The following is a 17,003-nucleotide window of genomic DNA, read 5'->3' on the forward strand; positions in this document are numbered from 1 at the left end:
TATATAAATATATAACAAATTAAATAATTATTTAAAACATTAAATACTCTCAAAATTACTTAACTCGATACCATCAAAGTTATCTAAGCTACTTAGATAAGCGATTAAAAATATATGATTTTTACAATATCTGGCGAAATAATTTGTGAATAAAATAAAACATGATAACATTATTTAAAGTTTAATTTAAAATAAGGTAAGTACATAAAATTGTAGTATTTTGAATATTATTGTAAAACTACAAGTGTTAAAAAGTAAAACGAGAAAAAATAAATTATTGACTGGTTGGCCGAATGGTGGACGTTAAAAACTTATCATCTTTGACTGGTTCCGCGTATACAACTGCAGCTGAAATAATAAAAAAATAACATTTTTACTCTTCCTTTTGTTGAGAAAATAATGAAATAAAAAAATTAAAAAGCGATATTTGTTTACTTACTTTGAGAAATATTTTCTTCTTTCCTTTTAAATTTCGGCATCCATCGTTTTCTCGTGTACTTATCTTTATTTAATAAAATTTCTTTCTCTTCGGCTTTTTTAGTTTCGTCCTTTTGTTTATCGGATAATGCAGAAGTGTTCGAATAACGTTTTGAATCTAAAGGTATTATCGATTGCTTTTTTTCGCTTGCATCTGGCAAAACATCTTCACTAAATACGTATGAAGGTAGAGGTTCTCCATATGATGATACAAAGCCAGGAATATTATGGAAACTTACGCTGCTGTTTTCTAAAGGAATTTCACTGATCTGAGAGTACGATTGATCTTTATTTGACAAATTAGGAATCTGGCTGAACTGTGTATATGAAAATTCAGGGTGTTCATATTTCAATGCTGTTACAGGTCGACCATCTGCATTTATGTTTTCATTAATAATTTTAACATCGGCATATTCCACTGGTTTTACATCTGTCTTTACAACATTTTCTTGTACTGCGTACATAAATCTATTGGGTTCATAAGTTGGGACGAAATAGGAATTTTGAATATTATGATTTTTGCTGGGCACGCTCTTGTCTGGTAGCGAAGTTATATGAGCCACTCCATTCCAAGCATCAGAAATAACACTTTCTGGTTTATTCACATTTTTTTCTTTACTTAAATCATAAATTCCGCTTTCAAAGTCTTGGAATTTCAATCCACCAGTTGACATTGAAAATGGAACCACGAAAGATGAATCAATGAATGAACCAGAATTTATTTTTTGAGCTTCTGCAGATTCCACGGGAGTTGGTTCGTACCCGGGATATGGAGTCGAAAACACATTATTTTCCACAATTGGTTCACTTTTCAAATCATGATCCTGATTTGATTGGGGAACATAAAAACTTTGATTTGGTGTAAACGTGGAAAATAAATTACGGTTTTCTTGAAAATTATCAATATTTGATTTATGATCATTTATATTCTTATTCTCGGTACTTATAAATGGTTTTGGAGGTCCATAATGAAGTAACGGAGGGCCATATGTTTCTAGAAGGCCTTCTGATACCTGTTTATTATTTATTTCTTTATCAGTATCTGAAAAAGAATACGTCTTCGGTAATCCATAATAAATTTCACCATTTTTGTCGGAATTAATTTCATCGCCTACCGATGTAACTCCCTCAAGTTTAGATGGTATTTCATATACTGATTCAACGTTTTTCGAATCATTCGAAAAATTCAAATCAGCAACAATTATTGGTTCACTTTTAACAACGAATGAAGATTCACTTTCCCCAGGAAGACTATAATCGATTTTATTAACATCATTGATAAATGTAAAATTTGTTTTATTTAATGAAATAGAAGGAGATCCATAAATGATGGACGAAGTTATGTTATGAGCATTATTTGTAATGTTCAATTGTCCATAATTATTTGGTGGAGTAAAAATTTCGATAGGTTTTGGCGGTAGTATCGGCGGATTATTAATTTCAGTCTTTTTACTGTCATAAAAGTGTGTTTTCAATCCATGATTAAACGATAAATGTTCATATATTTTATGAGGAGATGACCAATTTAAAAAATCTGGTATTGAAGGTATATACTTTTGAATAACTAAAGGAAGGCCATAATGTTTTAAAGCACCATATGTTTTTACGTGTGGTTGAGAGGGAGGCGAAGGTGGCTTAAGAACAATTCCACTCGGTTTTGATTGATAAATTATTTGTGGTTTCGGTAATAGAGCGTACCCAGAGTTAGCGTTATTTTGCTTCGGAGGATAAACTGATCCCATATATATTTTAGATGGAGGTGATGGTCTGTATACAATTGGTTTTGCATGATATTGAGACTGATGAGGACTGAATATTTGTTTTTGTTGATTAATGTTTGTTGGTGGTAAATGTTTTGTCGGTGTGTTCTGTAAATCAGAACTTGCTTTTTTCGATTGAATATTCTTCGGCGTATATAAACTCTGTTGATTTTGTTGTAATTTGATTTCCGGAAGAGGATTCTGCAATTTGTATTGGTGTATTAAGGATACGATTTCTTTTTCAGAAATATTTGAATCGGGATATTCTGATTTTATATAACTAGCCATGAGCTCTCGTCCATCTTCTGATGATGCTAGTTCATTTAGGATGTCTAAAGTCTCTGAAGGTGAGGATGCGCCAACAACATTTTGAATGTGTTCCAATGGCGGTAATTTGAAGGTTTGCTGATTCGTAGTAAGTTTTTGTTTTGGTACATGAACATAAGGAATCGAAGAAACTGGTTTTATCTGTATTCCACTGTATTTATGAATTTTCCAGACTGGATATTCAGGTAAAAATTTCACCATTTGTACCGGTAATTTTATGTCTGGTAAAGATGTATCTACATTTTCTGGACTGGATGGATAAAAATATTTTTTTATCTGCCCGAGGCTTCTTGTTGGTCGATTAACTGATATTTTTTCTTCGGCTAATGTCGTTGTGGATACAACAATCATAAATCCATATATGCAAAACTAAAAATAATAATGACATAATAGTACAATATACACAATGACATGGTACATACATCCACACATAATACTATAAAATGTATAACCAGATGTTTAAAAAAAACTTGTAGATAAAGTTACCAACTGTGTTCTTTTTTTTAACTACACCATCTTTACTTTTATTGGGGTAAAATGCAACGTATGTATTAAGTTACCAGTGTGCCAGACCTACCATAGGTTATCTTGCCTTAAGATCTCAAGCGAGGGGAGAATAATATACTAATTTCCAAATGGATGCATTCCCATTAAAATGGCAAGCAAATCATTTACAAAATATTTTGATTTAAATATGAAAAGGATAAATAATTAATTCAAAATACTACCAAATTTATAAATATACATATAATATATCAATATATAGTTCGTTCAACAAGTAAACAATGAACAAACAACAATGCAATGATAACACAAATATACAAATAAAAACAAGCTGGTTTGAAGCTATAATAATGTTACAGTTAATTATAATAATAATATAATAATTAGGTCACTTACCAAATGTATTCCCCCCATAACGTCACTTAAAAACTATTTTCTGCACCATTTAATTTTAATAAATTACAATGAACTCTTCCCACTAAACCTTTAAACGACTTGCACGCGACTAAGAGCACAAATGAACTTCACAAAGAACTTTCCTGATTATATAGAAAGTTGAAACGTTCGTCATATCCGGTTGAGATACAATTGTCTTACTTTCCATTCATTAGCGGGTACAAACAATAACAAATGTTTATATATATATATATATATTTATATATATATATATATATATATATATATATATATATATATATATATATATATATATATATATATATATATATATATTTATATATATATATATATATATATATATATATATATATATATATATATATATATATATATATATATATATATATATATATATATATATATATATATATATATATATATATATATATATATATATATTTTTTTTTTTTTTTTTTTTTTTAAGAAAATTTTACGTGTGTACATATGTATCTTTTTATATAGACCAAACATAATATGTTTTGGAAGAACTTTTTGATGCACAAAGATAGTTCCGCGATTACTAACCCTCAAAACCTCCTTTTCCAGTTTTTGCACAATTTTTTTAAACCATAAACAAAACACAGAAAGCGACGAGTAGCATGACGTGTCTGTGGTGTGTATAAACAATAAAAAAATTACTGGCGAGTTTAATTTGGAGAAAATATTAGGTTTTTATATTTATGATTAAAGTTATGGGGTACAACTTAAAATAAAAATCTGCAAACTGTGTTTTTAGTAGCGCCACTCTGGTAATACCAATAATTTAGACAGTATTCCTGCCAGGATGTCTGATAAAAAAGGACAAAAACAATCGGTAAATAGTGTTTGTGTAATTCCGTCCTTACTGGAGATTATATCTAAACATCGAAATAAAGTAAGCTTATTTTCGCTTTACAGAAAGCTGACATCGCCAAGCAATTCGATTTACCGGAACGACAATCCAAAATCACAACCCTCCTGAATCAAGCTGGCCAAGCATATTGCATATGCCGATCTTCAGACAGCTCTCGGTTTATGATGTAAGTTTTATTCATCAGATACATTTTTGTGTGGATTTATTTCGTAAACTTATTCGGCCTTGGTTTGCTTGATTTCGCAAGGCTTAAATTCTAACATCTAATGACAAATTTCATCAAATGTATTGACGAATTCCACAAGGTAAATAGCTTTGTGAATAATCATAATTGTAACAGCGTATGAATGTAAAAGTTACCTCTATTAAATTACTATAATCAAATTAACACGTTGATTGCCACGGCAATTTTTAGCATTCCGGTCTAAAAAGCCAATTCTTTAAAAATATTATTATACTTCTTGATTTTGAATAAATTTTTATAATTTTATTTTCTGTTCATTAATTAATAAATTTTCTGTTCATGTAAGCCAGCATTGAGTTTTTGCTCGCTTCCCGGAAGCCATCTATCCATATTAGCACTGATATACTAGGAATTTTATCGTAGCTGCACAAATATGGCAAGTAAACACAGTACGAGATAACTCCTAGTCGGCATCCTAGCAAAGGACTTTTCTACGAGTTATCCCGCAGTTGGCAGTCAACATGTTAATTTTCCTTTATTTAAAAAAACAGTTATAAAATTATACTTAAAAATAATTATTCTTATTTAAACATGCATTTTAGTTTTGTTATCAGTCGATAAAAACTATGTCAAATCGATGCTTACTATTAGGGTGACCACTTTTATATAGTCTTCATATTTATTGAATTAATTTTTGGTTGTTGGTAATCCAAACCACGACTTAAGATTCACAGTAATATGATCCCATATCGATCATTCCTTTCAACAACGTCATAAATCAAAAATCGTCAATTTTCAGTTGTTTTCGGAATGCCCAGATAATGTACTATATCCCAGCGAAAGAGGCTCATTTTTGCCTTAATATTTAACCGCTATAGGGCAAAAAGTGTTGTTTTTGCATTTTGAAGAAAAGGTATTGTTTAATTATTTTTTTAATAATACTAAAAAAATTTCAAATGGAGAAAAAACCTTCAGGTTTTACCTAAAAAGATCTGTTGCACAGTAAAAAGTTCAATAAGTGGCTTGATATTTATTTTTAATACATTGTATTATATTTTTAATCTTTAAAAACGTTTTCCTGAATAATTAAGTTTTTTGATTTATGACGTTCTTGAAAGGATTGAGCGATATGTGTCTTTACGGCAACTGTCTCTACTTTATCAATTAATAAATGTGCAATGAATCCTGCTGAAAAGTAATGAATAAATTAAAAATCTGCGCCATTACCTGAAGTTCAAGTTTAATCATCTTGTTTGGGAACAAAAAAACATCATTGCAATTAAATGAGTCAAATAGCAAAATACTTTAATCAGCATTTGTAAATAGGTAGTATTTGACTTTCTAGGAATTTTAAGCAGAAAATATAACTTTCTAATTGAGTATCCAATAATGTATTTCACACTTATAACATTGCACCTCATGTGATATGAATTTCTCTGTGGAATCAAATTAATAAATATACTTTTCATAATGTTTCATGTTATTAAAATAACATTAAATAATGCATGTTGCAAAAATTTTACTCTCATATATCTTGCTTTAATATTTTTTAGTTGTAAAATTTCAGATATTGCTCTTTCAAAATGCAATTGAAATTCGTAGATTTTTTTCACTGTAGCTTTTACAAGTTGCAAAATAATCAGCATCTATTGTTTGAAAAAATAATCTCGAGTTTAAAAAAAAATGTTTTAAGGGGGAAATCTCTTAGGTTATTGATTTTTTTTATAAATGAAATTTTTTCAGGTCACATTATTTTTATAAGGGCTGAAAATTATAAGGATTGTAGAAAAAATTCATGTTTAAAAAAAAACAATTATTTGTATAATGTATTTGTGTAATACTTTTATCAATATATCAAACTGTAATACACTAGATTCTCTATGTTTCTAAGGATAAAGGTTATCCAAATATTATTGCATACTCATTTTATTTTCACCACTTATCGAATGATAGCCCTGCCTCAAATCAAATTCAGGACCTCACGCTAGACTAATTAACTATAAATTCAAGCATTCCTTTTGCAGGAATGATGTTTCTTATTTTTAAATGGATCATCTTTTAATTAATTTGTTTGAATTTCAGAGGATGTGACGCGTGTGAGGAATGGTACCACGGAGATTGCATTAACATATCAGAAAAGGAAGCTAGGTACATCCGACAGTACTACTGCGATCGGTGCAGGCAAGAAGATCCCACACTCACCACCAGGTTTAAAGCACCCAAGAGAGAAAATGAGGATAGGGATTCAGGTAGCATATTCTAACAGATACTCTTTATAACTCCTTGGTGCGAAGTAGACTTAAGAGTGGCTCAATGATTTGGGGGCCACACGAACTTAAGTACTCTCTTATGGTAGAAAAAGTCCAAAAAAAGTTTCCGAGGTATCTCTACATGAGAGAGTACGGCTATCATCCTTGGCTTTACCCGATCAATTTCTCCAGGGTATGCTTGGCTACAACAGTTTAGAGACTACAAGGAATGTGTATTTGATTACGCATTTTTATCAATTGTTGCGAAGTATGATCTATAATCCTGAAATTATCTTGAGCATTGGTCTGTATGTTCCCGATAGTTACCTAAGGCAGCGTCGGCATAGATTATTTCACATTTCTATATACAGGACCAACTAAATTTAATTTTATTTAATTTATCATTGAGAAAGCAAGTGTCTTAATTTTATTGATTTATTCATAAATGTGGTTATAGGTCGAGATGAGAGAAAAAAGAAGCGAAAGGAACATTCAGAAAACAGGTCACGGGGGTCTAATCAGCATTCCTCCAGGGGCTGTGGGTCCTGCTCTGGCTGCTTACGGACACATGACTGCGGAAAGTGAGTGATACCCAAAATATAATGATAAGACAATAATTGTGATGTTTTAATCTTTGCCTTACGGTGCTAAAAACTTCCAAAAAAAAAATTCCACGTGCAATGATAATATGTATTTTGTACACCATATGAAAATGTGATTAAAATCAAGAAATAATGTAAATATTCGTAAATGTTGCTTTTATTGATCATAGTTCATAGGTGAAGTTGAAATGTACAAATTTTGTAATTTAGCTCAGCCAAGTATCTGAAAATGAGAAAAAAATACAATCGCAAGTAGCCGCGGCGTAAGACGTTCTGCGCACTACTGGCCCAGGAAACACGACATGCGCGTATACACATAGTACGTCACACACGCACACATTAAGAAACATTTGTGTATTGGTGATTTTATCCATAATTTTTCACAATTATTTATTTTGTAATACGTAATTATATTACGGAGGAATACAAAAATTCTGAGCCCGTATCTATTATATTTTATATTGATATTCTCATTTTTAAAGTCTAGTTGTAGTGAATACATATCACCGGGAGGGGAAAGTTAACACCGCATTATGTGTTGAATTTTATGTGCATGCATAGTTTAATTTTCTCTTATTACATACCCTGACATTCAAGTTTATTATTTGCAGATGCGACGCATGCCATGATATGGCAAAGTACGGATCTAACACAAGGCTCAAGTTGAAGTGTAAACACCGCACTTGCACAAATACCATTGCGCCACCGCCCAGTGCAGCTAAACCCTCCAGGTTTCTTTCTTTGACTACTTAACCTTTTTTTAATAGGAATATGATAAAACACTTAGTAAGTGAATTTGTCGCTAATTTATCAAATCAATTATTACGCTTACCAAAAAATGATATGCTAGGAGTTTTGTGTTGATTATCTGGGGAAAAATATACCCAAAGTGTACAACCGTTTTACGTGATAAACAAGGTAAATAATAAATGCAACACCCATCTAAAAAAAAAACTGGTATTTATGTATTTAATTTTTTTTTTAAAAAGATAAATATTTGTGTTTTTATTATTCACACAAAATTCCATACTATTTCTGTGAACCTAAGCGGCTCATTATTAGAAATAGCTATCAAATTGTGGTAGAGTGGGTTCGAATTGAATATTTGAGGCATTATTTATTATTTCTAAAAATGTCATAGATTTGAGTCCAAATGTTTCCGTCAGCAGTCGCAGCAAGCACCGCTCGGCGGAGTCGGGCAGCGGCGAGACGGGCGGCGGGGGCTCGGAGCGCGCGAGCATCGGGCGGAGCGGCGCGGAGCCCCTGGACCAGGCGCTGCTGCTGCCGCACCTGGTGGGCGGGGCGCCGCGCCACTGCTACGGGCCCGAGTGCACGCGCCCCGCCCGCGCCGGCTCCAAGTACTGCTCTCACACCTGCGGCATGCGGCTGGCCAGCGCCAGGATATACCAGGTGGGCGGAACACTTTCGGACAGACTTGGTTGGGTAGACACTCGACTGCGAAACTGGAGTCAGTTGCAAAATGAATTCTTCGGTCCACTCCTGGGAGGTGGAAGACCAGCTATCTCCCCATCGTTTTGGTGGTCTTTCTGGGGGTCTAATGAATGTGTTATTGAAATGAATTCAAGAAATATTTATTTTCAATTGGTCTGGGTGTTTTGATGTATTTTTCACATTTACCTTCCCTATCCTTACTATCCTACCTGCAGACAAGCATCTAAAACAGATGCTTTGCGGGTTATTCCTTTAAACAAAAATAACAATAAAAAAAGCTAAATTGCATACTTTTCCCTGTCTCAGTCCTCATTGCCAAGGGTTGTGACCCTTGTCGAAGCAATGACTCTTCTCCAATTATCCCTTGACTGCGCTGCACGTAGCGCTCCAACTACCGAGGTGGCTACTGCTGTCTTTACTTGATCGGTCCATTGTGTGGGGCAATGTTGAAAACGTTGTGCAATCTAAAATATTAGCAATATTCCAGGTCCTACCGCAGCGCATCCAGGAATGGTCGCTGCAGTCGTGCGCTGCGGAGGCGGCCGACCGGCGCGCCCTGGCGCGTGTGCGGGAGAAGCTGTCGGGGGTGAGGGCCGCCCTACAGCAGCTCGAGAAGCGGCGCAACGCCCTGGACCTCATGGTGGAGCAGGCCAGGAACCTGACTCCCTCCACTGCACCAATCGAGGTAACGTGCAATGTAAATCAAGAGTGCGAGTAAGCCTGAATATGTACTTACTTAAACCATATCCGCTCCCTATGAGGAGCATATGGAGTCCACAAACTGTCTCTAGACTCCTCTGTCGGCTGCCAATTCCCCTGCATCCTCAACTCAGGTCTGCGTCCTGAAATTCAGACGAAAACTGTATGTAACTGAAAATGGGAGCCTTTAAAAGGAAGTGGGAGTCCATGTTAGACTCGCAGGGTCCGCATTTAACAGTATGAAGGCTGTCTAGAGATCAGATCCATACTTGGTGAAGACCACATGCTGCCTATACAATGCCTTTTTTGCTCCTATTTTATACGGTTGTGAAACGTGGCACCTTACAAGGGCCCAGAGCAGCGCGCCAGTCACTTGTTATGTGTATGAAGGTTTTTGAAGAGCTAAGTGATTTTACGCTTGAAAATTTAGGAAGTGTGTCCTTTGCTAACAGGAACCTGAAGATGAGACCGAGATGTCCATGTACTGCATCACATGCGGTCACGAGATCCACTCCCGAACGGCTGTGAAGCACATGGAGAAGTGCTTTAACAAATACGAGGCGCAGTCTTCATTCGGGAGCGTCTTCAAGACTAGAATCGAGGGACAGAATATGTTCTGCGACTTCTATAATCCCATCAACAGGACTTACTGCAAAAGGCTCAGGGTGAGTTTCACATAATACTGTTTCCTTGTTTTTTAAATGTAAAGAAGATAACCTTCAACTTGGTCTCCTCTTAATGATTTGTGTCATTATCAATCTCCTCAACCTGTCCAGGTGTGAGTTTTTTTTTAAATATTTTTTTACTTTTTATAATTTTAATATCATAGTCGATGCTACATCAAAAAAAAATCATTTACACCAGTAAACATGATTTATCGCAACATTGGCAATTTTGACATAAATCATGTTTTGATATAAATCACGTCATAAATAATTTTTTGTGTTGGTCATATTTATACGACCATACTCCTGGAAAGGTTAATGCCCACTATTATGACCTCATTCTTAACCGTGTAGTAAATTAATTTTTGAACACCCCTTTCTTCTCACAGACTTTGCCCTTCAGAGGACAATGCTAACTCGCCAAATATTTAGCACATATCAATGATGCTATGGTCTTTATGATAATTATCTTTTTTTGCAGGTTTTATGTCCGGAGCATTGTAAGGAGCCCAAAGTTAGTGACACAGATGTGTGCGGATGCCCGTTAGTCAAGGATATCTTTGTTCCCACAGGTAAATATGAAGCCCAGATATACTATTCTTTTCCTGTTCCATATAATCGAGGAGTCCTAGACTGTTGGCGGAAAACAGACCTCCCGTTCCACCTAAAGAGTAAATTTCTGAGATTTCCTCGGCTGTTTCAATGCTTGTAATGTATTTCTGGATTATCTTCTTCTCCTTCTCTTCTAACCCTTATCCGCACCCAATGGTTCTTAGGGCACTGCATCATATTGACGGAGTGTTATCGGGATCAATACTTAATGAAGGCATGGTGATCACTCTTGCGCTTAAGGGACAGGGTAATATGAAACAAATATTATTGTGCAAAATCATAATATTTATTTTCAACCCCTTTAGAAATTGAACCCAGGACACAGTAGCACGCTAATCATTACACCATGGAGGTAGACAATTAGGATTATCTACCGGGCTACTAATACTCGTAGTGTAATGGTCAGCATGCTCGGCTACCGTACTGGAGGTCCCGGATTCGATTCCCAGGGGGGGTTAAATAAATATAAATGATTTTTTCACTTTAATATTTATTGAATATCACCCTGGACTGGTACCTGAAGCGGAGGACTGATCACCTTTCCTTCATGTGGTCATGATCAAGATAACACTGCGTTTATATGATGCAGTGCCCTATGCACCATTGGGTGCAGATGAGGGTTTGAAGAAGAAGACTAATACCCAGATGTTTGACTATTGCCTTGACTTGTATGTGAGATATCTCATACAAAGTTGAAGGAGATATTATATAACAGCTCCTTGTTTGCAGGTGAATTCTGTCGGGCTCCGCGCAAGTCCTGCCTGAAGCACTACGCCTGGGAGAAGCTGCGGAGGGCCGAGGTGGACATGGAGAGGGTGCGCCAGTGGCTCAAGGTGGACGAGCTCATGGAGCAGGAGAGGAACATCAGATACGCCATGGCTTCCAGGTAACCCATCAACCGTATCATGCAATGAAAACTGTAATCACACTCGCCTGTGACACTATACAATGGTACATTATGGACTGTAATATCATTACTGGAAGAATAATTATTATAAGAATAAGAATAATAATTGGAATCCTTGATAACTCAAAATCAAAAGTAGATATATTACAAAAAAATGGTATGTATGAAATTTCGTGTGGAGATTGTGATAAAAAATATATAGGCCAAACCGCAAGAAATTTAAAGATTAGAATTAAAGAACATCGTAGCGGTCTTGTTAGTAATTATTTTTCGGAATTTGTAAATCACATAATAGATACAAATCACTCATTCCACTCTCATAAATTAAAATTATTACACCTTGTTCCACATAAAGGCTAAATTATGTTTTATTTAGAAAATTTAGAAATCCAAAAAAACCTTAATTCTAATAATAATTTATTGAATAATATATATTATTTCAAAATTCTTCACCTTTGCTTTCCATTTTTCCTTTGTTTTAAAACTCCGCCCCTTGACTAACCCCCTCCCCCTAACTTTCCCCTCTCCTTATTTATAGATCAATTTTATATTTTAGTTATTATTTAGACCTGAAGATGGAAGTTTAGCTTCCGAAACTAGTAGTCTTTAATAAAACTCAAGTGGTATAAAAACAAGCGTTTTCTTTAATCACTGGAAGAATAAATTATTGTAAGGGACAAAATAAAATGACTTATACCAACATTCAACTGGAAATTTTCCATTCTATGCATTGGTGTACTAAAAACTTCAATTTATATATATTTTTTCAAAACATGCCTTTTTAACAAAATTTTAACAGTTTTGTAAGATGCTTAAAAATTGTAGGTATGCAATGTTTATGTGATAACTGATGGTAAATTGTGTTTAATGTAAGCGCAGAATTTAATTTCTAAGTAATCAAGCTATAAATTTGTAAATTTAAAACACTATGTAATTTAGAGTAGATTTAGTTTTTTTTTTTAAATAGTGGTAATTATATTTAACCTTTCCAGGAGTACAATTATTGATGTCTGACTTTCTCTGGGGAGTGGGTTTTTTTTACATTAAATATCTTTTTTTTTTTAATAAAATCTTTGCACTATGAAGATAGAAATTAAGTAATAATAATTTAAATAAAAAATAAAGCTCACCATATCTAGGTTTTATTTTATGACAAAGTTAAATACAAATATCCACAGATGTCATTACTATACAACTTACATCATACCAACTGACAGACGGACTTCGACATTCATTAACGTCGATTCTCCTTCGAGAAAAATTTGCACCGACGTTCATTTACGTTCATACTCCCGGAAAGGTTAATAAAAGAAAGTCTGCCTTTGAAGCAGGCTAGGTTAATTCTGTTAACATATTCTAGTCCGGCGGTTTTTTCATCAACCCCATCCCTAATTACACTCAGACAGTCTGCCGCCCGACCCTCCGTATACTAATCACAAGTCACCGCAAACCCAATGAGACGCTTTTAAGCGTTTCCCACAAACAGTGTTAAGATAAATGCCTGAGGAAATTTTATGAAAATTTCATGAAACATTCCCATTTTCAGTAAAAAAAAAAATCTATCATAGAAATTTGGTTTCACTTCTCCTGAAAAGCTGTTATTTGTCTCTTACATCAGTTGATACTTCCAGTGATGGTATTGCTTCCTAGCTAGTTGCAGTTCTAGGCTGGAAAGCGACAGGATTGGCTGTGCTATACTTATTCACACTCACGTACCATTGTTATATCATACTCTAACAGGGTTCTCTAACGCACATAACACCTGCATACTATTGAATGTATTACCGCTCATTATTAGCATTGCAACGAAACTCCAGAAAATCCTACTAGAAGCCAATTATACAACGGTCAGGTTTAATTCCAGCCAATTTATACAAAATTTTATAATTTCCCCACACAATCTCACTACTTTTCAAAAACTTTGACTTTTAATATTCACAGATCATATGTGATATTAGTCCTTCGTAACTTATATAGAGTGTGGGTTCATTCTGGTATATCCAAAATATACCAGATCTACTACCCGTGTGTTGATTTCTAACAAGCGATATTGACATATTTTCCAGGGCTGGAGTGTTGGGGCTGATGCTTCACTCAACATATAATCACGAAGTGATGGAAATGATAACCAACAAGATGCAAGCGTCTAAAGAGAAAAATCAATTTGGAGCTGTTTAAAAAATTGACTATATGAAAGGCTCTTTCATAAATCATTTAAAAACAACAAACATTAAAAGTATTTTTTCCAGAATATTTTTAAATGTGCCAAAACTAGATTTTAGTATATCGCTCACTCCTTTCAACAACGTCATATATCAAAAAACTTGATTTTCAGGAGATTATTTTTAAAGTTTAAAAATATAATAAAATGTATTAAAAATAAATATCAAGCCACTTACTGAACTTTTTACTGTGCAACACATCTTTTTAGGTAAAACCTGAATGTTTTTTCTCCATTTGAAAAATATTTAGTGTATTTAAAAAAATAATTTAACAATACCTTTTCTTCAAAATGCAAAAACAACACTTTCTGCCCTATAGCGGGTAAATGTTAAGTTAAAAATATGCCGCTTTTGGTGGGATATAGTTCAATTTCTGGGCATTCCGAAAACATGCACAACTGAAAATTGACGATTTTTGATATATGATGTTGTTGAAAGGAGTGAGCGATATGGTAAAATACGTACAGAACTGTCAGGCAACTGATTCATCATTTTAAAGAAACCATAATATTTTAATCCCGAAACTTCCGAATAATAAAATAATGGAAAATATCCTGGTAAGAACAAGAGAAACATCTATCTCGGCTTATTTTCTGTTAAAATACCTTTAAACTATTAAATTTTTTTTTCATACAACAATCACATTACGGGGTTATTACTACATACAACCAGGTAACTCTTAGATAAACTTTGTTGAAAAATTAAAATATAAGATTGTGAGCTGTTAGATAAACCTTCTTTTTTGAATATAAGAAAATATAAATATGAATATATCATTTAAATTCTTCATGATTACAATGCATTATATTTGTTAGACATACAGATCAGAAAATAAAATCAGTAATTTTTTTATATTTTTAGTATTTTTATAGTTTTAACTCAAAAATATTAATTTCACCTAGATGTATCACCAATGACATTATTATAATTTTGTAAATGTGTATCAAAATAATTGTGTTTGTGGTAAAAAAACTTAAATATTGTCTTAGTATAAAATAATTTATAATTATGGTTTCCTTAAAAGTTGTTTTGTTAGTACATATTTTTTTATATTTCTGAAATATATTTTATGACCACACTGTGTTGGAAAGACATTTAATATGTTATTTTGTGTAAAAAAATGATTTTAATAAAAATAAGTGTTGTAAAATTGTGCTTTTTATTTCTGCGACCACTTTTTTGGTGCCGATGGAATTTTATTGTCAAATGAACAGTGTTAAAAAACTTAGAATTATTCACAAAAAAAGCAAAAAAAAGTAATTAGTTTAAAGCTGAAGTAATAAGCTTCATTCCATAATAATAAATGGTGTTTTTTGACCTTCAAATAACATTGTTTCAACTTTCTAAATAGTCCATGTGTTTTTATAATTTTTAAAAATTTATCTCTAACTCTAATTTCCAATTTTATCACATCAGTTACTAAATTATTCACCGTACGGATGAAATGTCAATATTTTGTGTCTCAACTTGGTATGAAACATCTATCATTCTTTTTTTATGAACGAAGACTGGGCATAATACATGTTTCATATCAAGTTGAAACACCTAAAATACTGACATATCATCCGTAGGGTGTAATAATAATCCAGTGTCTGATATAAATAATTTGGTCCAATGTCTTTATAGAACTAATCTCATTTTACTCAAGTTTTCTCAACACTTTCTCATTATTATGAGAAATTAGAAATCTGATACGGTCACCACTGCCATTCATGAACTTTGCAAGAAGGTCTGATGGCTTTCTCTTGATTATTAACAAATAAAATCTGGGGATTATAAACAAATAAGAGCTGGGGAATTAATTAATTGATGTTTCTATTTTTGCGAGAAAAAAAAATCCTGAACAAAGTAATAAAGATTATTTGCAAATAAAGTGTTACAAATTGTAAATGTTTCTTCTTCAAACCCTTCTTTTTCTTTCTGTGCCACTTCTAACGAAGATCGACGATCATCATCCAAACCCTTATCCGCACCCTAATAGTGCATAGGGCGCTGCATCATATAAACGCAGTGTTATCTCGATTGTTAACACATGAAGGAAAGGTGATCAGCCCTCCGCTTCAGGTACTAGTCCAGGGTAATATATAATAAATATTACAGTGAAAAAATCACCTATATTTATTTAACCCCCCCCTCCTGGGAATCGAAGCCGGGACCTCCAGAACGGTAGCTGAGCCTGCTGACCATTACACTACGGAGGCAGACATATATTTCAAATGGAACAAATTTTCAATAGAGGAAATGATTACAATTGTATATGAAGTAATTTTATCTAAAAAAACGTAACTGACCACTCTTGGATTCGAACCTGAGACTTGCAGATGTCGTATTTGCTGCTTTACAATTAAATATGGCTGATATAGTTTATAGGCTGATTGATCACATGTCAAAACTCAAATGGCAAATGGGCAGGACAAGACAGGACCCTACAAGATGGACCCCAAGAATTTTATGATGGAGACCTCGGGAGAACAAAAGAGGTATCGGAATACCACAAAACAGATGGTCCGACGACATAGTCACTGCGGGGGGTATAAACTGGCTGCAACCGACCGGAAGAAATGGAAAGAAGGGAAAAAAAGACCTATATCCAGCAGTGGAGGACAGAGGGCTCATAAAGAAGAAGATAAAAATATCTGCCTACTTCGAATCTGGAACCCGAGGGCTTCTGATGTCCCTTCTGTTGCTCTACTGCTTGGGCTAAGAGGAGTCTGTGTATCTTATCAAATATCCGATACTATATACTCACTTCAAGTTATTTATTGCATTGAACCATGCAAAATTGGCATATTTTTATGTGGGTAAAAAATTGTATCCTAACAGTGGTGCTGTATGGGTGTGTGTCGTGGCACCTCACCAAAGTTCAGAGCAAGAAACCGGCAAGTTTTGAAAATAGATGCCTGAGGCGAATACTGGGTGTAAAGTGGTATGACTTCGTCAGGAATGAGGATGTAAGAAGAAGAACCCAACAGCCACTCATACTGGAAGTTCTGAAAAGGAGAAGGTGGATATGGTTGGGACATGTGCTCAG

The 17,003-nt window shown here is 33.8% G+C and overlaps 1 protein-coding gene and 1 long non-coding RNA gene across 3 annotated transcripts; one reads left to right on the forward strand and one right to left on the reverse strand.

Moving 5' to 3' along the window:
• Window positions 1-167: 167 nt before the first annotated feature.
• On the reverse strand, window positions 168-3,664 carry LOC148310236 (uncharacterized). Its single transcript, XR_015837424.1, has 3 exons — window positions 3,465-3,664; window positions 440-2,933; window positions 168-348 (listed from the first exon to the last, which is right to left on the reverse strand). It is a non-coding gene; the product is annotated as an uncharacterized LOC148310236 (long non-coding RNA).
• A 443-nt stretch (window positions 3,665-4,107) lies between these two features.
• LOC148310237 (CXXC-type zinc finger protein 1-like) lies at window positions 4,108-14,119 on the forward strand. Of its 2 annotated transcripts, none has more exons than XM_088258818.1 (11): window positions 4,108-4,341; window positions 4,425-4,546; window positions 6,647-6,813; window positions 7,271-7,394; window positions 8,027-8,146; window positions 8,582-8,825; window positions 9,355-9,552; window positions 10,019-10,231; window positions 10,713-10,803; window positions 11,573-11,729; window positions 13,817-14,119. In XM_088258818.1, the coding sequence occupies exons 1-11, from the start codon at window positions 4,312-4,314 to the stop codon at window positions 13,926-13,928; spliced, it is 1,578 nt and encodes a 525-aa protein (XP_088114944.1). In that variant the 5' UTR covers window positions 4,108-4,311; the 3' UTR covers window positions 13,929-14,119. The 2 variants fall into 2 exon arrangements, with proteins under 2 accessions (XP_088114944.1, XP_088114945.1); XM_088258819.1 differs by having other exon boundaries at window positions 4,127-4,341; window positions 8,585-8,825.
• Window positions 14,120-17,003: the final 2,884 nt, after the last annotated feature.

Source organism: Brachycentrus maculatus, unplaced genomic scaffold, assembly GCF_059751285.1.
Source record: "Brachycentrus maculatus isolate JH-2025_06_01 unplaced genomic scaffold, ASM5975128v1 h1tg000104l, whole genome shotgun sequence".
NCBI lineage: Eukaryota > Metazoa > Arthropoda > Insecta > Trichoptera > Brachycentridae > Brachycentrus > Brachycentrus maculatus.